A 24,411-nucleotide genomic window follows, 5' to 3' on the forward strand; every position below is an offset into this window, starting at 1 on the left:
CAAACAATCAAAAAGTCAAATGTAAACATTGAAAACAGTATTTGGCTTTAAGTCTCTTCAAAATGTTTCCAAATCATTGACAAAGTAAGATTTATTTATTGAGTTATAACCAGAACAAGAAATAAGGCTTGAGCACAAAATCCATGCTTGAGCATGTGAACGGCTTCATGAATACGGGCCCAGGATTATTTTAGCATATTATTAACATATACATAACAAACATAGGTGTACTTTTCTTTTTTTTCCTTTAATTGCACAAAACATATTGGTAACAGTATTACACATAGGACTACCTGAGGTCACGTGACGGCATAACATTTAAAACTATGTACATTTACATGGGTACATCACAAAGTAAACGAGGTTGTTAAATATATACAGGTATAAATAAGAATAAAAAAGAGATTGGCATGACACAATGCAATTGGCTTCTAGCAAATGTACTGGGGTTTTCTACTCTAGACAAGCTAAAGCACATTTTTAACGAACTAAAGCAGAACCTGAGAAATCCTACACTTTGTTTAAAACACCATTTCGCTTTAATGCAAAAAGAAAATGAGTTTGTACATCCCATTGCCGAGTTGGGTCAGAATAACAACGTATTCTTGCATTGATATTTCGTCAAATAAAAGTGTAAAATGTCAATTACGTAACGAGACAATGGTCTTAACCAGTCATTGTCATCCTCGATATTCACAACCCATTATAGCAAGTCACACGATAATTGTATTCAGTGATCATTCGTAATCCACGCTTATATTATCTGGAAACTCGCTCCACTCGATGCTATAGTTTGGAGCTTATATTATTTTCAAACGCACGATGATATCTTCCACACAATGCTTAACTCCGAACCTAGTTCTTAAAACTGGAAAATCTAAACTAGCAATGTATTTTGAAATTCATTGCTCAGAAGAGGCAAATATACAATCACAATAACTAGATCTTTTCTGAATGAAGATAAATTATATGTACAGTATTATGAGATTAAAAAATTCACGTCAAATTTAATTAAATATTATCTAGATTAATGATAATTTAACAAAACTTTAGAACTATAATATTAAATCAAATGCAATTTCTGTAAACCGTTTATAATCATATCAAATATAATGTAACTGCATCAAAGCTGTTATAACTAGATAAAATTAAATGATTTAATGTTTCTACATAAAGCCAAAGTTAACTACTTTAAATATAACATAATAAAATATACAAGAAGATAATAGCGTAATTCAAATAAAGCAACAATTGTATCCAAATAACACAATGACAGGGATTACATATTGGCAACAGATTTAATAGTAACAAAGAATGGAAATAAACAACAAACATTGACAAACGATTATAAACAAAAATATTACATGGGCGTGACAAAAAGTCATCCTGTCCCGCAAGATGGAACTTCATGTCACAAAATTTGTAATGGCTAGTATCGATACATGTTATATCTGTTTCAACAGTTCATGAAATCAGCTTAAATACTAATATTGGCACAACCGGTAAAACATGTATGCATTGTCATTTTTAATATAATAATAGTCATTGTTTATATAATAAAAGTCATTGTTTATATAGTAATCAAGTGTGAACGTCACATCAGAGCTAAATATAATTTGTGGGGGGAATGTGTAGATACAGCACACTAGGTACAATGTAATTCTCTATACAGTGGACCCAATATGTTATCATATTAGGTAATCAAAACCACTGGTCGACCTCTAAAACTGATCTACTATTGTCAATTGTTCATTCCAGTATATCTCCACGCCCAGTCATTATATACGGATGCATGATTATCGTTAATGATGCTACATCCGTGTAGCTGGTTTAATGATCGTATTTCGCATCTGCATCCGCTAATACGAGATATCAACTATATTTAATGTGTATGGGTCGGTCGATAAACGAAAAATCAAGGATACGACAGTAAACTTATGTATCATTATGGACATGCATTTGGCAACATGACGAAGATGCATTGTTTATTTCAAGTACACGAGAGTGTTGATCGTCTGAACGAAAGTTGAGGGTATTTCTAAACATCCTTCCCCTTACTTTCTGGACGGATTTCCTCATAAAAGTTTTTCGTGTTACAGACGACGTTGCTCCAACCAATAAAAGCGCTTATTGTAATAGCGTGCTCTTCCTCTTCCTGATTTCCGGTATCTTGTAATCAAATCTTCCTTGTTGCAAACATACAGTTATCTCATTTGTGACTCTCACTTGTTAAAACCACAACCGTCCTGTTTTGAAATACCTAACCATTTGACTCTCGCTTAGTATCAGGCTAAGTATCAAACTATGCCTATGAATGGACTGTTATTTCTTTTACCAACTTTCCTATTCATGTGTTCCGTCATTCCCTTTCCTTCTTCTTTCCATATTCTCCGGTTTGTGGTCAGACTGTGAATGCTGGGAGTGCAGTCTTGATGCGATTTCCGGAACCTACCATTTCGGGGCAGTTCTGGGAGGATCTCCGGGTTGGATCCTTTCCTCGAATCTTTCACATCCTGGGGTCGGTTGTGGGATTCGCTAGGAGAATGTGTAAGTTGAAATTGCAAGATACAGTCAACACGGTTTAGTGTCAACTTGTAGTAATTAATATTATCGCCAGTTGTTGTTTGTATGATGCAATTTCAACTACACTAATCACAGCATAACTCTATATGTTCGAGCAATTCTCCGTGCTTATCACTTGTAAATTCCTTTCGACACTTTGGACAAGTTAATAATTCTCTTTGTGAAGATCTAGGTGAACACCTTGGGGATGCACGATCAGTGACGTCAGTGACGTCAATACCGTCAATACACGTTGTTTCTTCAATGTCATCTAGGAAGGTATCTCTGTCGGTCGACAACAGCGGCGCGTCCTCTAGGTCGGTCATACCACTTTTATAAGTTGAATCGATGGCGCTTACAGATTCCGCGTCTTTCTTCTCGGCGCATGATGGCGGTGCATCCATCTGGACGGCACCATCGGTCACGTTGTCCTCGATGTGGTCGTGTCGTCTCTGTGGTCCTCGTGTCGCTAATTCATTCTGCAAAGTAATTGAACATTGGTCAGGAACTTAAATATTGTCAAGAATAGGTGGGTTATATGATGATGACTTTGGTCAAGTCCTAAAATATTATCAAGAATAAGAAGATTGTATGACGATGACTTTGGTCAAGTACTAAATTGTTATCAAGAAGGAGCAGATTGTATGACGATGACATTGGTCAAGTACTAAATTGTTTTCAAGAATAAGAAGATTGTATGACGATGACATTGGTCAAGTACTAAATTGTTATCAAGAATAAGATGGGGGTAGTGTAATGACGGTGATGGGCGGACTATATATACGAATGAATCTGTGGGTTTGTCCCGATATCATATTTATGTATTGCAAATATTCCCTTTCCAAATAAACATTAACAAAAAAAGGACATTAAGAAAAACAGTATATAACCACTCGATACAAAACTTGAGGACATGATTTTTTCTCATTTCATTTTCAAAATTCATTTATTCAGTTCCAAAAGGATTTATTTGTGAGCTTAAAGGAACTTTTTGTTTATTTTTCAACAAGACAAAAAATAACTTTATGGATATCTGTTTACACATAGATTCTATCATTATTTCGATCTTAACTCTGTGCACAGCGACAATTTAGTGGGATATGAAATTCGCTCGAGTTGAGTTAATTGCTAAAATATATTTCATAAAAAAGCAACTTTAAAAAGTGATTTGTTGTTGCTTTTGATTTGTATTTTGTAACTACTTGATACAAATGATATAGATAATACAGGGAGTATAAATAAGCTTAAAGCATCTATTAAGTCTTTCCCCGAATCCTGTTTCGTGTTCTGCAGCTTTCATATGAAATTATGAATGAATTCAGTAACTCATGTAATGTTATTGTACGAAAAGTGACCGGGAACTGAGATACACATACCTGGTAATGAGGAACATTCTGGTAATTGTTTGGCACGTCAAAATTGTTGTAGAAGTCTTGGTTCGGGTAGTAAGGAGCATTATACTGGGGTTCACCACGTTGAGTAGTTGCTTGCAAATGCCGATCTCTCTGAAAACGATAGATGAAGTTGCAGTGAACAGAAATTCCCATGGATTTATTGATCAATAATTTTCTTTTCTTTTATTAGTTTTCCTGTTGTACGTGTATTCAATAAGTGTTCATAGGGTTCACTTAAACACTATATACTGTATTTATCTGCCCAACTTGAAACGGACAACCATACATTTTCTTAATATATAAGTACATCATTAACTTAATGAATATTAATGATCATATGCTTACAAGGAAATCGACAATAAAAGATTTTATATATTTTAGTTTGTTTTTCGGGAGGTCAAAAATGAAAGCACTCACCTCCATTCTGACTTTTTGAAGCTCTGCCTCCAGGGTTGAAACTTTGCTCTGGGCCTTTTCTCTGTCGCGCCTTTCCGACTCAAAATCTTCCGTACATATTTGGATTTGTGCCTTCAATGCATCGATGATTTCTACGTCACTTCGGAGAATGGTACCACTGCCCTGGTGGGCAAGGTCAAGTTCGTTCTTTAAACGTTCAACCTCTGTCGTCTGCTCAATCAAAGTTTGGTTCCGTTCCATTAGCTCCTGTTCAAGCTAAAATGAGAAAAACAAAATTATCAGCAAGTTTGCCCTGAAGTTATTGAGGAACGTCATAAATTTGCGGCATGCGATTGTATATCTAAGTCAACTTCCTGAATCACTATTGCAAATGTAGGAATTTGGTTGTACTTGGTATGAAAAAAAAAAGATAAAACAAATGTGTATACTGTTTTTAAAGAACATATCTATATTTCTCGTAAAACAGTATAAGAAAAGTTAAGCAGCTTATATGGTCTTCACTCTATAACGAAAAATATTGTTTTTCTACAAATCCGAAGCCGTATTAATCATTTCAAAACGCACTTCACTATTGTGAGGCAAGAAAATAGCTTTAAGTCAACATAATCATTTAACAAATGAAATTCGTGAAATGAAACACACGTGTTTGCACCTAGAAAATATGATTTCAATATCGTTGATGCCCATCTTTTCCTAATATCCGATTATGTGATGTTTACTTTGCCAAAATTCGAAAAATAAACATTTTTTTTCTAATCTTTGAAATGTAAGATGTAAATAATTTGTTTTATACGTTTGGTTTAATCAGAAAAGGACGTTAAAAACTCTCCGCGGCTGTTGTACAAGTTGGTGGAACTTTCTCTCCGATCTACTTCAGTTTTGGAGAATGTAAATTAAATATCATACATACTAAACTGAGGCACAATTGTAGTTCCCTTACAGAGTTAATCTTGTCGAGTCCATTTCATCTGTGGACATCCATGTGAGAATGCCTTTCACTTTTCTTTGAGGGTAAACTTTTTAGCAATAAAAGGCGTATTTTGTTTCAAAATTTGAATGCCTTAGGTATAGATTTAAATTTAGAGATTCTTTTGTTTGGCAGTTCCTATTTTTCGACGGACCTTAATTCTTACGTTTTTAGACATGTGTATCACTACGTCAAATCCAGCTAAAACATTTGAACGATGCTTTTTTAAAGTTGTGTATTTGTACCTGTGTGTATGACGGGAGAGGGATTAGATAAGTTGTAATAACTTGTGCCCAATCCCTTGTTCAATTTTATTGGCAATACATATGTTTAAAGTATACTTACTCTTCGCTTTTCTTCCTCTGCATAAGCTAGACGTCTTTTGGCCTCGTCGAGGGCTTGGTTGATCATCTTAGACCTCCCAAAGGACAACTGATTGGCCTGGGCGGCAGCTAACTGACCCTGCAGCGTCTGAATGGCCGCCTCCTGATACTTAACATGTTGTTCTCTTTGAGTTTCGTATTCCTGCCATCTCTTGTTCATCGTAACAACCTGAAACGACAAACAATCAGACATGTAAGTTAATTATTCATGACATTTTATCGATGATAAAGTTTATCAATATTTAAATATAACCATTATCTTGACATAAATTTATGAAACCTTCCAAGAACAAAATACGAACCATACGGTCTGTCAATTCAAGCATTGGACCGAAACACATACAAATTGTGCCGCTTCGGTTATTCATTTTTTTGTTGTTAAGTCACAGTTTGTTTGGTTGGGGTTTAACGTCCTGGCAACAGACAGGGTCGTATAAGGACGGGGTTAGTCACAATATTTTATATTTTAGCTTTCTTGTATCCGATTTATTTGACAGAAAGTGGTTTAATTAAGTCCCCCTGTATTACTATTTGTTTATGATAAGACAATTATATTTACGAAAATAGTATTATACATTCCATAAGCTTTGGGCAGAAGCAAGGGTTATTTGCTAATTATTTTGCGTACACGTGCATATAGAAAATATACCTCATCAACTTTTTCTTGCAGTATTCGGTTATCTTGGACCAGTTTTTCTTTCGCTTCATTGCTGCTTTCGTTCATCTACAAGAGAAAAAAAATAATTTCTTCATCAATGTGCAATCAAAATCAAGAATTTTATACCAAGTCGAAATAATGTTTTACTCAGATTTCATTTATAATTGATTTGTTTTACAATTTATATTCGAAATATTACACACAAAGTTTTTGTACAATGTGTTATTGTGTTCTACCTTATTCGAAGTTGTCAGTTTAGGTTCCAGAGCGCGGGAAGCTTTTTCGTTTCGCTCCAATCTCAACGCCATTTGCTGACACGTGACAGCAACGTCATGAAGTTGCTGCCGCAGATTGGTGGTCTCCTCCGCGAGAGAATGACATAAAACGTCACGTGTTTGGAACTCTTCTTTCATTTTATGGACTGTTGTCTGCAACGTTGAGATGGTTTGATCTTTCACATTTTCCGATGAACCCATTAGTTGTTCTAGTTCATTAAAACGTATCTGTAGTTCCTCGCATTGTCTAGTCTGATTGCCTATTGTTTCCTCTTTCTTCTTCAACACCTGTTTCAAAATATCAATCGGAGATATTAACTAAAGAATGTTTTATTTAAAAACACACACCAAAATACCGAAAAAACACAGATACAAATTAATTTCATGAAAGATAAAATAAAATCGACCCGAAAATAATCGTATTAAATGACGTCTAGGTATTAAGCAGTTTTAAATATGAATGACTGATATAAATAATAACTAATTACAGTGAGTTTACTAATTAAAAACGCGTCGGTTGATTGGCAAATGATGTTAATCGCTTTATATTCAATTGTAACAAATGACGAATGGCATATACATATGATCACCAACTACAGTAAATTTACTAATAACAGACGGGTCTAATGAACAACAGTAATGATATTAATTAGTTGTTTTATATTCTATTTTACAAATGACACATACAACTCATATGTTGACAGACACCAGATTGTTTATCTCTCTTAATCAATGAATGGCCCTAAAACTAGAGATATTATATGTAAATGAAGATTATGGCCCTAAAACTAGAGATATTATATGTAAATGAAGATTACGTTATGTCCGTTTCAGTATTACAAATTACTTTAAATTCTAATACGATGTCTAGAAAATTAAGATTATAAATGAACAAGTAAATAGCTACAATTCAAAATAGATCCATAAAAATAGTTTACCGTCAAATGTGTTCTTATTTCATTTTTCATTTTCCTCTAGTTTTTGAGTTAGTAAATGTATCGAGAAACTAAGTTTACCTGAAAACTCGATGCATAAATATTGTATGAATGTATGTTACTTTATAGAGAAATATATTCGGTATTTGCTTCGTAGTCGTTATTTCCGTAACAATTTATGAAATCCCCTACGATATTCTACAAATTGACCTCGTTGTGATACGCAAGAAGCGGAAAAACCAGATACGTCGAACGATTGGCCTAAATCCACACCAATCAGTGACGTACAAACGAACCTGATGTAAATTGTTCAGCTCTTCCGGATTGATAGAGGCGCCCCGAAGTAGGGTTCGTAGTCGGGTATTTTCCCTGGTTAAATTATCCAGAAGTTGGTTAGACGTTCCGGGCATAAAGATATCTCCTTCCTCCATAGTAATACCACCAGAAAATCCGTTCGACGTTAACCGACTTTGTAGATTTCTGATAGCAGTGTCCTGTGTCTTACATTTCTTTTGCAATGATGCGATTTCTTGTCTGGCTTCTTGTAAAAGTTTGGAAACAGTTTCTACTCCTTCCTTCCTGATCTTAAGTGACTGTAATTCCTGGCTATATTGTCTCACCAGCATTTTCATATGGTCTACCTTTTCTTTGTATGAGTCTCGTTCCTGCTCCAAGCTCAACGTGAGCTCTGCTCCACTTATGTTTGCATTGCCTTCCATACTCATTATGTACCTTGATATGTATTCTCTTTATTTAAGTTAAAACCACTGAAACAGAAAAAAAATTGAATTGAATAAAAAAAATCATCATGCAAAATAAGTATTTAAGATCGATATTGTTGCAATGAGTTTGTTCTGTTTGGAGATACAAATTTTTGCGACAAAACCCCCCCTTCGTGAACCCCATGTAAGCGAGCCTCGATACATGGGCCTGAACAACAAGGCGATAGAGGACGTTAGAAAATTTAGAGTATTTGCAGGGTTTGTACCTTTTCGTATGCATTATGGTTTCAGAAAATATAGCCTTATATATAAACAGTCTAATAAAAACATGTTGAACCATTATAAATGTGAAAATTCTCTGTCAATTCTAGCGAAAATGGACTTACCGTCAGCCTATCAATAACACTGATGTCGGATCCACAATTCTTCGTTGTGCTGTGTCTATTTTTAGCTAGGGAAATTCCCTATAAATTCTATAGTGCGTTTCGGTTTATATCGGTATTTCCATCACATGTGTACACATATGGGATTGTCATATAAGGGCTTGTTACTTGTGCGTGACCGATGATAAGCGTGAAATGAATGCGAAACCTTAGGAACGTTCAAAGATTGAGTTATTTGAAAACTAATCACCGTGCGCTGATGATACATACACGTATGTAATAATTATTTAAAATTATACCCAACAAATAGCGATTGTTGTTTATAAGCTTTAAGACTTGCGGCTGATAGCCATTTTATTACAACATTTATACAGACATTTATTTAAAAAAAAGGTAACTAACCATTTCGGTAACTTGACCGCATTGGTAATGCTTAAACACATTATAATAATTCAATTCAAATTTATTTGCACATGTGTATAATCGCCTGCTGTACACCGAGAGGAGGATAGTCAATATCATGTACGTTAGGGGACGAACCTATTCTACACGTTCATAAACTTGAAAGAAGTTAATAATTGTACAATATACTAATTTTGACACATTTACCGTAATAGTAGACTTGCGATAAGAACATCGGATACAACTTAGCAACAATATCAACGAACTCTCCCCCAAGATATGTGATTAAGTTTACAAACATCGACAAAACTTAGCTGAATATACATGTATAATGAAATACTTTAACCACAATTAGAAAACACACAACTATATTCAGATTAAGTATTTAACCTATCGTTAATTGTCTTTCTAATTTTCAAGTTGCACATTTCGGAATACTGAATTTCTGTTTCGTAGAGAGACATTGATGATCTTGTTAATATATGTATATATATAACAACATTTCGTACTGTATAATATATTACTCCCTAAAAATCATGTAAAACGATAAAAAAGTCAAATGCAAACATAAACAGTATTTGGCTTTAAGCCTCTTCAAATTTGTTCTAAATCATTGACAAAATTAGATTTTTGAGTTAATTAAGTCATTTTTTTTTTTATTTTTTTTTAAATACAGAAGATTATAAAATAATAATAAACTCGATACAGATTTGGCTATGTGTGCTTAATCAAAAGACAGTGTGCGTTTCAAATTATTATTTGTGTCGGTTTTAATATTTGATCTTGTCATATTTAATATAAAGTATTTTTTTAATAATTAAACCATAGGGATAGTAATAAGATATTGTTTCACTCGAAAAAAAAAATGTTTTTACGTAGATCGTGTGGTGATTGATTTACTGATTTATGGATTGACATGCTGACTGATTAGCTTCGATTTATTGAGTTAAAAAATGAATAATCAATTAAATGGTGAAATATGATAGATTATTCTATATAGATGACAGTAAAGAAAAGATACAGAAAAGAACAGAATCTGAAAAAATATCAACTACAATCACCTGGTTAAAAGAAAAAGAAGATGTATATGTAAGAGTTATTTCCCTTAAGATTATTAAAATAAATTAACATAATAAAAGATAATTGAAATGTGTCTATGCATGTTCATTTCAAATACCTTTTAATTATTTCTTCTTTTTATAAATCCAACCTCCAAAGAACATTCAACAACTACACGCGTATGCGTAACACTGGTGTTCAGAGTGATACTCTTTTAAGGAAGGATACATATCGTGAACGTTCTATCATTTGATCACGTGCCTCTTCCGGCACGTTGATCACGTGCCTCTTCCGGCACGAAGTCTTTCTTACACGTAAGTGTTTATGTTTATAAAAATATAAAAAAAAATATTACACACTCCTATTAATGACGAAGAAAGTCGGTTAAAGGTCAGTTATATCGTAATTTCGAGTATATCCTGGTATCTCGTTATATCAAATGATATATACGTTAATTTATGTTGAATGAATGCGAGTTTGAGTGTGGGAGTTTTAAACCTATTCTATCGTAAAATTTGTCAAGATGTTAGATATTTTTAAAGGTTTTATATAGGCCGGTACCGCTTTCTTGCCAACACAATATCTACATGTATATACAGTAGATAAAGATATGTGTGGGGGGTCAGGATGTGATTTGAGAGAACGACTTTTACTTTTGTAGCATATATGTATATGAATCTATAAAAAATATAAACCAGTACTTCTAAACATTTTCTTCAGGTTTGTAAGTATCGACAAGTACTTCTTTACAAAAACCATTCGAAAAGTACCTTCAGATTACTAATGAATTTATCAGGAACTTTTTGATATTTGATAGAAACCCTGATTAAACCGAATTCGTTGTTTTTTCCGGAATCTAAATAAAATGCAAATATATGAGACAAAAATAACAATAATATCCAGTAACATGCTAGAAGAAAAAAATCATGGCTCAAAAAAAAAATGTCCGGACTAGCGAGATTATTTTATTTTACCTTCTTACAAGTGTCTAGACTAGCAAGATTATTTCATTATACCTTCAAACAAGTGTCCGGACTAGCGAGATTATTATTTTTTACCTTTTAACAAGTGTCCGGACTAGCGACATAATTTTATTATTCCTTCTTACAAATATCCAGACTAGCAAGATTATTTAATTTTACCTTTTAACAAGCCTCCGGACTAACGACCTTATTTTATTTTCCCTTCAAAAAAGTGTCCGGACTAAATAGATTATTTTATTATACATTCAAACAAGTATCCGGAGTAGCGAGATCGTTTTTTTTCCCTTCAAAAAGTGTCCGGACTAACTAGATTGCTTTATTATACGTTCAAACAAGTATCCGGACTAACTAGATTATTTAATTTTACATTCAAACAAGTGTCCGGACTAACTAGATTATTTTGTAATACCGTCAACCAAGTGTCCAGATTAGCTAGATTATTTTGTAATACCCTCAAAAAGCATTCGAACTTATGAGATTATTTTATCATTCCTTCTAACAAGTGTCCGGATCTGTCTTTGGAACATTAACGGTGAGGTAAATTGATAGACGCACACAAAGTTTTTGTTTTAAACATAATTTATTGTAATTTACATACAATGGGAGTTTGGCACAAGTTTAACAACTTATATTGAGCCCTTTCCCTACAATATATTACTACAAATGATCAAGATGGCATATAACAGATAATATAACAAATTTAAAGCTGACTTCCATAATGTATTAAGTAATAATATATCAGTGTATCCCGGACCATGTGATTTTTCCTTCTCCATGGAAACGGATCCAGTGATAACTTGCATGGAGAAGGAAAATGCATATGGTGTCTTGACTATCGAAGTCACACTGCTCAAGTCATTTGCACATCTACATTTTTCGAACAATTTTGTTAGGAGATAATGATGGTTTTTATAGATGATAATTCAACTTGTAAAGGAGTGGCATTCATAACTTTACTATATAGGAAACATACTGACCTAATGGCGAATGGTAGGTATTTGTGCTATTTGAGTTTGAAGAAGCTGCTGACATGGTCGATGATTGTAATTTGATCTAAACAAATATTTTTTTATTTATAATCACATAGTGACTGGCGACTTCATTGTATAAATTTAAAGGATTTATAATCTTATCAGCTTCATTATTTATTTTCTGAAGATAAGCCCATTTACTTAGTATGCCGTATTCAATATACTATATTTAGGTGTAAATGTTCTATACGCCATTTGTTACAAATTTTTATTTTTCTTCGTAGTCCATTTAACATATATTCCAGGAACATGTAAACATGTATCCCAGAAAGTTATAAAAATAATCGTAACTTATAGCGGTACGAAGATCCTTAAGTGGTGTAGCCCGAGTTTCCTCTTGCCCTGACACTAGACTTGGACATTTTGACAGATAGATAGCCCGAGTTTCCGCTGGCCCTGACACCAGACTTGGCCATTTTGACAGATAGATAGCCCGAGTTTCCTCTGGCCCTGACACCAGACTTGGACATTTTTACAGATAGATAGTCCGAGTTTCCTCTGGCCCTGACACTAGACTTAGACATTTTGAAAGATAGATAGCCCGAGTTTCCTCTGGCCCTGACACTAGACTTGGACATTTTGACAGATAGATAGTCCGAGTTTCCTCTGGCCTTGACACCAGACTTAGCCATTTTGTCCGGGCCAGAGGAAACTCGGGCTACTAAAGCGGTTTCTTTTTTGCGTTTGTTTTTTCTGTTTTATTTACTTTTGTCAATGATTTACTTGTATACTACAAGCAAAGTCTGTATAAGCGTAGACTGTTCACATGATTTACCCTAGATTTAGTTTGTTTACGTGGTACTTACGCTAAACAATTATCACGTATATTATGGGTGATAATATATTGTATACGGTCCTGTAAATTATTCATTTCGGCGAATTTTTATTTTTGGCGACCGTACTTCAAAATCGAGTTTTACACAAGTGTTATGATAATTGATACAAGTTTAAAACGATCACACAAGACACGTATTGCTTTTCGTGGAAAAAGTTAATAGTACTGCATGGCACAGTCCCACACAGACACCGCCACTTTAAAAGAAACCACAAATATATATTTTTATCGCAAAACCACAAGTCGACCATGGACTTTCTTTAGAATAAGCTATGTCCGGGAATAATACTTTAGACTTCATGTAAAACTGTGTTTCCCCCAGTAAGTTTAATCTAAAATATATACTAATAGTTACCTTGGTAGGGGACGGCGGTTGGGGTTCCATTCATAATATTTATAATAGCATAAATTTGTCTATTCAAATTATCACAGACGTGACAAAATACATCACTAAACATGGTTACCGGACTTACAAAACACGCCTGATTGATATTTTGTGCCTTCGTGAAACTCAAAATTTGAGGCGTACGATTTCGCAATTTCATCAGTTTTCAAAAAGACAAAAGAAATAAAAATAAAAACACCATATTCGGAAAAGAATATTAAGAAAAGAAGTACAATTGCCCTGTTTTCGCTTATACTGGCCAATCTCGACAAAGCCTTTAAAGTTCCAATTTTTGCCATTGCCATGCTATATAATTCGCCGAATATTTATCAAACTGAAAAGTAGATGAGTATGAGAAGGAAAGTGAGTATGCCAAATTAATATCCATTCAACTTCACTTAAATTGACAGTTATTCAAACCCATCTATTAAATAGGTCTCGTGTATTGGCGTGTTTCCAGTCGAGGAGATTGATGCAGTGATTATACATTGTACGTATGCTGGAAAGTCAATTTACAAATGTTAGAAAGTTCACACGATCTTAGTTTTCACAGGTAACATATTTCATGGTGTGCGTGTATCGTGACGCAACCCTATTCGATTCAGTGAAGGATTTGATGACGGGTTTTTTGTGTGAAGGCAAGATGTAAAAGAGAATCACGCAGTCATATATACTACCTGAAGTAGTTTCGTAAACATAAACTACGTCACACACGTTTCCATGACACAACATATTTCCAAAAGTTATAAACAGAAGTGTAAACAAATGGGGAGAAATCGCAGTGAATCACAAGATTAAAGTGCCCTCGTGTCGAAATAGCATGCATACATGTTACGTTATGTTAATTTAATTCAATAATGATCTTTATGTACTGTTTGGTTTTGCCGATATTTAAATATATTCTCACCATCATAGGTCGTGACAAGTTAAGTACTTACAGTCCGTACTTTTTGATTTCTCAGTACGGATGAGACTCATAAGTCCTGACACTTTGATTCATCAGTATATTACTTCGGACACGCCGACTTTTCTGTACAGACGAGTCTCATTATTCCAGACACTGTGGTTTCTATGTACAGACCGATCTCATTTGTCCAGAAACTTTAGGGCACAATAAATCATCACAAGTCCATCTACAATTTGGTTTCTCAATAGAGTAGAACCTTATTGCTCCAGACAATTTGGTTTCTGTGAACAGTGGAACGTCATTAGCCCGTCAATCGCTGTACAGCAGACGCTTTTTACAATCTAGATATTTAGTGTTATTGTACAGTAGCTATATAGAATGTAATTTGCCTAGAAACTTAACTTTCTGTGTCGAATAGTCATTTGTCTAGACAGTGTGGTTTCTGTGTGGTGTAGAACCGTATTAGTCTAGACACATTGGTTTCAGTGTGGTGTAAAACCGTATTAGTCTAGACACATTGGTTTCTGTGTGGTGTAAAACCGTATTAGTCTAGACACATTGGTTTCTGTGTGGTGTAAAACCGTATTAGTCTAGACACATTGGTTTCTGTGTGGTGTAAAACCGTATTAGTCTAGACACATTGGTTTCTGTGTGGTGTAAAACCGTATTAGTCTAGACACATTGGTTTCTGTGTGGTGTAAAACCGTATTAGTCTAGACACATTGGTTTCTGTGTGGTGTAAAACCGTATTAGTCTAGACACATTGGTTTCTGTGTGGTGTAGAACCGTATTAGTCTAGACACATTGGTTTCTGTGTGGTGTAAAACCGTATTAGTCTAGACACATTGGTTTCTGTGTGGTGTAGAACCGTATTAGTCTAGACACATTGGTTTCTGTGTGGTGTAAAACCGTATTAGTCTAGACACATTGGTTTCTGTGTGGTGTAAAACCGTATTAGTCTAGACACATTGGTTTCTGTGTGGTGTAGAACCGTATTAGTCTAGACACATTGGTTTCTGTGTGGTGTAAAACCTTATTAGTCTAGACACATTGGTTTCTGTGTAGTGTAAAACCGTATTAGCCTAGACACATTGGTTTCTGTGTGGTGTAAAACCGTATTAGTCTAGACAGTGTGGTTTCTGTGTGGTGTAAAACCGTATTAGTCTAGACAATTTGGTTTCTGTGTAGTGTAAAACCGTATTAGTCTGACAATTTGGTTTCTGTGTAGTGTAAAACCGTATCAGTCTAGACACATTGGTTTATGTATAGTGTAAAATCGTAATAGTTTGACAATTTGGTTTCTGTGTGGTGTAGAACCGTATTAGTCTAGACATTGGTTTCTGTGTGGTGTAGAGCCGTCTTAGTCTGGACAATTTGGTTTCTGCTTGGTGTAAAACCGTATTAGTCTGGACACATTGTTTTCTGTGTGGTGTAGAACCGTATTAGTCTAGACAGTTTGGTTTCTGTGTGGTGTAAAACCGTAATAGTCTAGACAATTTGGTTTCTGTGTGGTGTAGAACCGTATTAATTTAGGCACATTTGTCTCTGTGTGGTGTAGAACTGTATTAGTCTAGACACATTGGTTTCTGTGTAGTGTAAAACCGTATTAGTCTAGACACATTAGTTTCTGTGTAGTGTAAAACCGTATTAGTCTAGACACATTGGTTTATGTGTGGTGTAAAACCGTATTAGTCTAGACGATTTGGTTTCTGTCTGGTGTAAAACCGTATTCGTCTTGACACATTGGTTTCTGTGTGGTGTAGACCCGTATTAGTCTAGACACATTGTTTTCTGTGTTGTGTAAAACCGTATTCGTCTAGACACGTTGGTTTCGGTGTGGTGTAAAACCGTATTAGTCTAGACGATTTGGTTTCTGTCTGGTGTAAAACCGTATTCGTCTAGACACATTGGTTTCTGTGTGGTGTAGAACCGTATAAGTCTAGACACATTGGTTTATGTGTGGTGTAAAACCGTATTCGTCTAGACAAGTTGGTTTCTGTGTGGTGTAAAACCGTATTAGTCTAGACATATTGGTTTCTGTGTGGTGTAGAACCGTATAAGTCTAGACACATTGGTTTATGTGTGGTGTAGAACCGAATTAGTCTAGACACATTGGTTTCTGTGTGGTGTCGAACCGTATTAGTCTAGACACATTGGTTTCTGTGTGGTGTAGAACCGTAAAAGTCTAGACACATTGGTTTATGTGTGGTGTAAAACCGTATTAGTCTAGACACATTGGTTCTGTGTAGTGTAAAACCGTATTAGTCTAGACACATTGGTTTTTATGTGGTGTAAAACCGTATTAGTCTAGACACAGTGGTTTCTGTGTGGTGTAAAACCGTATTAGTCTAGACACATTGGTCTCTATGTGTTGTAAAACCGTATTCGTCTAGACACGTTGGTTTTTGTGTGGTGTAGAACCGTATTAGTCTAGACACATTGGTTTCTGTGTATTATATACTATTTTGCTTATACCTTACTTGGCATTACGATCAAAAATCAAGTTCAATACGTGTACCTCACGTTTGGCCTTTATGTTGAGCTCTCGGCCAAGCGAAGAAGGTTATGGTTCATGTTCTTTAAACAAGACGAAACAAACCCTGATTAGCCCGCCTGTCAGCATAATGTGACAGGGTGGAGGGTCATGATACCGTATCCAAGTTATGACATTTCAGTGTAATGACAATTTACGGTGGCCCCATCAACCGTACCACAGGGGCAAGGCACAGACTAACCTCCGCCCCTGTTATATAGCGACACGTTTTAAGCATATAGGGGGTGCATTGTCCCTGTGAACATTACCCCTATAACCGCAATCTGTATATGGTAGCAGTGTACAGTAGCGCACGGTGGCCATGGGTGACATTTTTGTACAATGAATAACCCATGTACTATTGCATGTATCAAAGTATAAAAAAAAATCAGCACTAAAATCGACATATACATAATGAAGTGGACTATGTGGGCTTCACATTTACAAAAATCAAATTTGGTTTGAGCAGAGACGTATATATATACGTCTCTCGGTTGGGACTACATTTTTGGCCATTTAAAAAATCTGTGTCTACACAACAAAAGCTAGCTGGTTACCGAGTAGGTGATATTCAATTTAAGACAGGTTTGAAGAAAACAAATACTACTTGCGTGGGTCAAATTTTGGGTTAGAAATCATGTTTTTTTGGCGTTTTTTGGCGTTTTTTGATGTGGTAACCATGGTTTTCAAAAGTCCCAAATCTGGGAAAAATCCATTTTTGAAAAAGAATCATTCTTCTAAAAAAAGTATTCAAAATGTAGTTTATAAAGATATATATATATGTAGGTGTGTTGTGCAGGATAAATCCGCTATCCATGTTTATCTGAGACATGCCCTTTATTTTTGGGATTAAGTCATTTCTACTGTACTCTGCTACCTGCGACCTTAGTAGTTTCGAGGACCCCCCCACCAATCTATTCAGTAAAAGAGTGCAAATATGCCTGTCCAAGTAAACTGTAACTAATTATTCGAAACTGTTTTATTTGACATGACTAGAGCTTTGATAAATCATTTTCTGAAAAGAAAACCGTACCTTGCGAGACTTTTATGCGAAATACTAAAGATTACATAAATAAGATATAATCAACAAGTGTTCAGAGTGTACTTATCATAATTTGTATGGTGATTAAGGATACGTTTTATATTTTTACAATATATGTCTGTTACCCTCCACGTCTCTCGGATACAAGAAATAAACACCAACCGTTGTGTTAAATGCTGTATTAGTCCTCAAGGGTTACCTTTTCTGGGACTATAAGATACAGTGTAATATCATATCACATCATTATCAAATAGGTGTTCAGCATTCTCTAACCCCGACAGGTCCTATACTAAGCATTATCTGACAATTAAGTCTGTGGCCAGCAATTAATGGTATACCTCTGAACTACGGGACAACAGGAAACTCTTTAATTGAACATAAACATTGTCTCAATTACACTTGGTCATTCATCTCAACAATGCCAAAGATGGGTTTTCTTACATGTGTTATTGACGACCTCTTTGCCACACTGTCACGATTCCCATTGACGTGTTCCATTGATTCAAGTCGACCATGGCACGGCGTTAACTATAAATAGTGCAATATTGTAAGGAGATGACATAAAATAGCCTTCCTTGTGGTAAGCACACATCATACGATTTCTATATTTAACGGGAATTTACCGGATCGTTTTGACGACAGAATATGTAATAACTTTAACGTGACTTTAATTTTAAAGAGACAATGTCTGGAATAAAAGTACAGCGTCTTGAATGTCTATATGGATTCTGTTGCCACCATGGCTAACTAGTCCTCCCGCTATATTTGGATGCTTAAATAGCACTGCCAAGCCTTCATCCTCCTATTTCCAAGGTTGAAGAAACTGAGATATCTATTTGACTGTGACGTGTCAGGATAATAGGTTTATTTCATCTTTCAATAACTTATCTTATTACACTGTAAGACTTTTATTGAAAAATATTTAGATATTTTAGTCAAAAGATCCAGCAGCAAATTAAGGACGATTTCTCGCCCCGGAAAATCGTGGAGTAACACCCTTGTTCAAATGTTCAAGTCGATGGCCCTGTTATTATTATTTTTTATATAAAAATACGCGCATGGAAACAATTTGTAATACGTAATGGTAACACAGACCTTGTCAAGAATATTTTTAATTTCACATGATCAACAGAGACGGCTTACTACTTAACTGTAAAGTAAGCGTGATGATTTGCATTTTTCGATCATGAATTTTCCCTTTCTTTACAGTTACACTGATGTTCCCAACACACAAAATTCGCGCTCTGATGTCACTTTCTCCACGATAAATAACGAATGGTGACGAGAAAACGTTCAATCAGGTTTTTTTTTGTTTTTTATTTGATTTATTTTGGTCAACGTCCTATTAACAGCCGGTGTAATTTAAGGACGTGTCCGATGTGTGTAATGTATGCTTGCATGTGAGATGGAGGCGGTATGTTGATGTTTTGCCTCTTTGAATATATCACCAAACACAGAGTTCTAATGATGAAGTCTATGGACAAGTTCTATAGTCGCCATCATGACCTCATTGGGAAACATGCTACATGTATTGCTTTGTGCGACATGAATATATTTATATTTATCTTCACTACCCCGGTTCTCGCTTTGAGAAATTGGCATTACTTGGATATGACCCAGATTCACGTGATGCGAGTCGTTGATGAAGAAGATGTTAGAACATTCTTTTGCTACTATCTTTGCACTTTTACAATGCTCTCCGTGAAAAAAAGTTTCAGTGTTGCTCAAATTCCATCGATTTTGAGTTTGCGTTGAAGTTTTAGCGATACTTCAGTATTCCCTTGCTGATTTTCATACATCTCTTATGAAATGAAAACTCATGCTGCAAGATCCGATACAGGTCACGTTTACTTGCAATCAATTGTGACTAGCAGTATTATAATTTAAATGACCATAGCTGCTGATAGGACGTTAAACAATACTAAACCAAACCAAACTATAATTTATGTACGAGTTCCGGATCACTTTCACCACATTCTCACTCTTCGTCCCTAGGATATAATTTGTATGCATGAATCTGCAATATTTTTATAATATACAGATGTTGTACTGACGCTTGGCAGAAATCCAACATGTACACATGTATTTGACAAATTAAGGATTTTTTTGTCGCACATCTGTCAAATTAATTGATTCAAATTAACTGACGTTTAACTGACATGCACTTACCTACCACACTGCATTTAGTTTGGTACAATCAGATAAGAACAGACAGGTGTTTAGCAAAGGTAACGTTTCATATTTCCTTCAGGTGGTTAGAAAGTACATTTTCGTAAATCCCCCGTCTATCAGTTTCTAAACATATCAACAAGGATTGAATTAACTATACCAAGACTTTTTTTTCGCATTAATGAAACAAAGTTCACTGAAAACGTTCCGAACGATAGTCTTCATTACAAAGAGGATTTTATGATACCGTTCTATATATCTGCACAAGAGATTTTAATCCGTGAAACGAACTTCAACAATTATGAATTTTGGGCGGAAAGGAACGGAAATCATCTATACGTGTTTAAATGTATTTAGTCTACACAAAAGCTATTTTTTTCAAATAAAATAAAAACGTCCTCATAAGACCTGAGCTATTACCAGGGCATTAAACCCTATAAGAATCATACAATATATATTTATCGTAAATTGTTGTCAAAGTTTTAGATACTATATAATGTGTGTTTACCTGTACAAGTGGATTGCAGTTATCGTGTGCTCGAAAAAAATAATCGTTAAAACGTGTTTGTATATATAAATGGGTGCATACCAGGTGCATGTCTATAGTTGACATGACGTCATTCAACATACGTTACGCCCTGTCTATATAAAAAGAAATTTAATTATTTATCAGACGTAAATAATGCAATCATTTTGTTTACCTGCAATAGCAACTTCCGTACAGACAATCCCAAAGCACGACTGGGATTTTTCAGGTTATTTTCTTGCCAATGTTTACCTGGATCTGCAAGTATATAGATATTTTTTATTGTAAGATATTTGTTTATGTTTATAAGAAACATGGATTCAGATTTCATCATCAACAACGCTTGTTTGCATGTTATCGAAGATCTAAGCCTATACATACTTACTGCGCCTCTCTTTATTGATCAAGAAAAAATAGGGTACAAGGTCATAGTTGTTTTAGAAACTGACTTAAGTGCCGGTTATAGATTAGCGCTGTCACTTGTAACGCATGTTTAAAAATTCACTGTTACCTGTTCTAGATAAAAGACGTCGTTACGCCAGCAATTACTTGGTAAAGGACGTGACTATATTTATATATATAATCTATATTCAGCTTAATGTTAGATTTTCATATACACTGAAGATAATTTAGAATTAAAAAATATGTTCTTATTCCTGTTCCTGCTGGTGGAGAAATTCAATAACCAACAGTTTTATAGACATTTGGCTACAAAAAATATTTTTCATATTTTAGTTTCAAGCTAACGAAACAGTGCAAACAATAATGAAAAGACATGGTAAGCTTTGACGTAATCTAAACTTACTTTCAGCCTTGAGTTTATCATGTATATAAATATTTATAACCCAATTCATCAAATCAACAATAAAATACACCACTTTGTATTATTGCTTAAATCTTGATTATCACAGAAATTAAAAGAAATGTACGGAAATAGACAGATGAAATGGATGGAAGACTAGTTTCAAAACTTAAAAAGATAACAAATCTTGGCAAAGCTATATCAAATAAAGACCCGAACGGGCATTATCTTTTAGATATAAAACTAATATAATATATAATATCAATTCACCTTCAACACCCTGCTCCCAATCCTTACTTGTACGTGTGTGCCATGGTAATTTTCATATGGCCTCACCTTGTACAAGGAAGCAATCGAATCGAATCGAATCATGTGTCGCCTGCATTGTGTATATATGTGTTTACATAAATAGTATCGTGTCGTCAGCTTTGCGTGTTTATATATGTCTAAATATTTAAAACGAAGTGTCATGGAGTACATATATAAATAATCGGCAATATATCGCGAGGAGCGCAAGAGTTACTTCCCTTGTTCCGACAATTCTGGAGGAGAATAATAAAAATTAAGTTACTTCCCTTTAGAGGTGACTGCGTGTTTAAATAAAAAATGGAAGATTTGCTGCAATATCCACCAGACAAAAATAATTTCCCTTACCCATCATTCTACGTATTTTAAACATGTATTTATTTTCATTTATTATTGAATCCCATTTCACAAGTGTTGGAAGATGTGCGCAAACGATTTATGTACAAAAAATATTGCCTGATATAAAAAAAAACATCGAAGTTTGATGTTAAAAATGACGTGACGTTTGAAAACTGAAATCAGTTATTGAAAGGAACAAGCAAATCAATAAAACGAGTCTGTAACCTCAAATCTGCATAGGTATAGCTAGGATAAGTTTTTAAATGTGCCCGTTAAGTCACTGTAAGCGATGGAGGCACATGTTGTAAGGGACCAGTTGTGCAGTGGTGTAGCATACATGATAGCATAAAGCTTAAACTGAAAAAAATAAGAATTGTTTTTTTATTCATTTAGTTTTTATTAATTTGTTATTTTTTTATATGGACCGTCCGTATCAATCATAAAAAGGAACGAAATAAAAAAATTCTTCAAAAATTTTTAGTCTGATAAAATAGTGTTGTTATGTTATGTCTATACACATTGACAAATCTCAAAAGATTATATGAATCAAAAACTACTAAGTGAAGCACACAATGAAATATTATTCATATGAAAGTTTGGGTTTAAATGATGATAATCAGACTAAAAGGATTTCCCAGAAAACGGGAGACTGCTTCCAGGGCTACGCGCCTCGGACGCTCGACCATCTGTAAGCATACACTCCGAAAAATAATTTTCTACATCATTGTTGTGGGTAATGTCGGTTGCGCAGTAGAGCGTGCAGTAAAACGACAATAATGTGCAATTTATATTAACATGAAAAATATGTTTGGCGTTGAGAAAGGGATAGAATAGATAAGAATGAATATAAAGAGCTACCGTTCCATTTCCCCCCATTGAGGCTTTACAGATGGCGTTGTATAAACTTTATTTTATTTTCCAACAATTATGAAATAAGTTATTTCAACTTATATTAATCAATCATGTTGGCCCGGATTTTAGCGCGCGAGGTCTTAATGTGAGAGGAAACCGGATTATTCGAAGAAAGCCCACGTGTTCGGGCAGGGGACCCCATAACTTTTCGATCCCCGGCCGCCTTGGTGAAAGGCGAGTGTGCTATCCATTGCGCCAACCGATTCCCCAAGAATTTGTATTAATATTGCACCCAAATGGCATTGCAACAGCTAAGGTAATTTAAAGACGGAAGCCTAGGGAGACACAATACAACCTGAGAATAGTCAGAAGAGAATAGGGGAAGCAGACCAACTTTGGTCTCTCAAATGTTCCTGAGCGGAGTAGAAGATCATCCGACTATGTACGTGTCCCATGTCTGTCGCCTTATAGATATATACGACCATGCATGGAACACTGCACGGGCTTTAAACAACTGAAACAAAAGACACTCTCAACAAACAATAACACCTAAAAAATGACGCACAGGTACTGTGCTTCTACATATGTTTTAACATGTTCACTGTAAGTTCTCCTAAAAGCATTGCCAGAAGAAATAACGTTCATAGAGATATTACGCAATTTAGTCATTCGAAGCCACCGGATCCCCCGACTCTCCCGCCTCGAATATCATTCCGGTGACTTTAGGCTGTTCCGGAAATCGCTATGGTTTGCACTGACGACACAAACACTTCTAAAAAGTGACTGATGATGGTGACAGGAATACTTAGTTTTATCGTACTACAGTATAGCCATCAAAAGTCACACGTAGACACTTCACTGTTCGTGCTCTATGTGGACCTGTACTTACATCATTTTTTTTTTTATGTCATTCTAGTCGAGTCTAAAACACTAACCAATCATAACATGGCTGTAAGCATGTAGAAAAAAAATCGGTGCTGAATAACTCTATAACCGGTTGCTTTGGAAGTACCGCAACATCCGTAGTCAGTTGTACCTGTTAAATATCCATTCCACGGAAACGTTGAAGGAAGTTTTGACTAATTAGGCTTTTTCACGATCGTGTTTTTTCAGGTTATTAAACCCGTAAAAAACTACAATAATTGTAGTACTGCACAGGAGAATTAGTATGTAACGGGTTATCCTGGGCAATTTGCGAAGACGGCTTGATTGTCTTACGCTGAAAAGCAACATAAATGAAACAGTGACACCGCTTAGATATTAACAAATAAGCATACATGCAAAGAGTAAAATCGGCCAAATCAATAATGAAATAAACATCATAATTCCCTAGTTTATCAACAAAATGCCGCTACCAGTCTTTGACGTTGCTATAAGACAAAAACGCAAAAAAAAAAAAAACATGCTCGAAATTTACTTGAACGAGAAACAAAGCAATGCAAATCAACAAAACGTATTTTTTTTCATTAAAGATATACTTACCGAGTGCAAATTATGTCTTGAAACTGACACCAGTGGACGCAGACGACTCCACATGGAAGCTA

At 35.0% G+C, this 24,411-nt stretch overlaps 1 protein-coding gene across 7 annotated transcripts; it reads right to left on the bottom strand.

The window, feature by feature from the left end:
* Positions 1 to 228: 228 nt before the first annotated feature.
* Positions 229 to 24,411, bottom strand: LOC110451731 (TNFAIP3-interacting protein 2-like). Of its 7 annotated transcripts, none has more exons than XM_021499891.1 (9): positions 24,350 to 24,396; positions 20,744 to 20,826; positions 7,888 to 8,358; positions 6,618 to 6,944; positions 6,373 to 6,447; positions 5,686 to 5,892; positions 4,374 to 4,628; positions 3,939 to 4,067; positions 229 to 3,041 (listed from the first exon to the last, which is right to left on the bottom strand). In XM_021499891.1, exons 3-9 carry the CDS (start codon positions 8,314 to 8,316, stop codon positions 2,649 to 2,651), a joined length of 1,815 nt encoding a protein of 604 aa, XP_021355566.1. In that variant the 5' UTR covers positions 8,317 to 8,358; positions 20,744 to 20,826; positions 24,350 to 24,396; the 3' UTR covers positions 229 to 2,648. The 7 variants fall into 7 exon arrangements, with proteins under 7 accessions (XP_021355566.1, XP_021355565.1, XP_021355568.1 ...); XM_021499890.1 differs by lacking the exon at positions 24,350 to 24,396 and adding an exon at positions 21,641 to 21,732; XM_021499893.1 differs by lacking the exon at positions 20,744 to 20,826 and having other exon boundaries at positions 24,350 to 24,411.

The sequence above is a fragment of the Mizuhopecten yessoensis genome, unplaced genomic scaffold (genome assembly GCF_002113885.1).
Source record: "Mizuhopecten yessoensis strain PY_sf001 unplaced genomic scaffold, ASM211388v2 scaffold6169, whole genome shotgun sequence".
In the NCBI taxonomy this organism is placed as follows: Eukaryota; Metazoa; Mollusca; class Bivalvia; order Pectinida; family Pectinidae; genus Mizuhopecten; species Mizuhopecten yessoensis.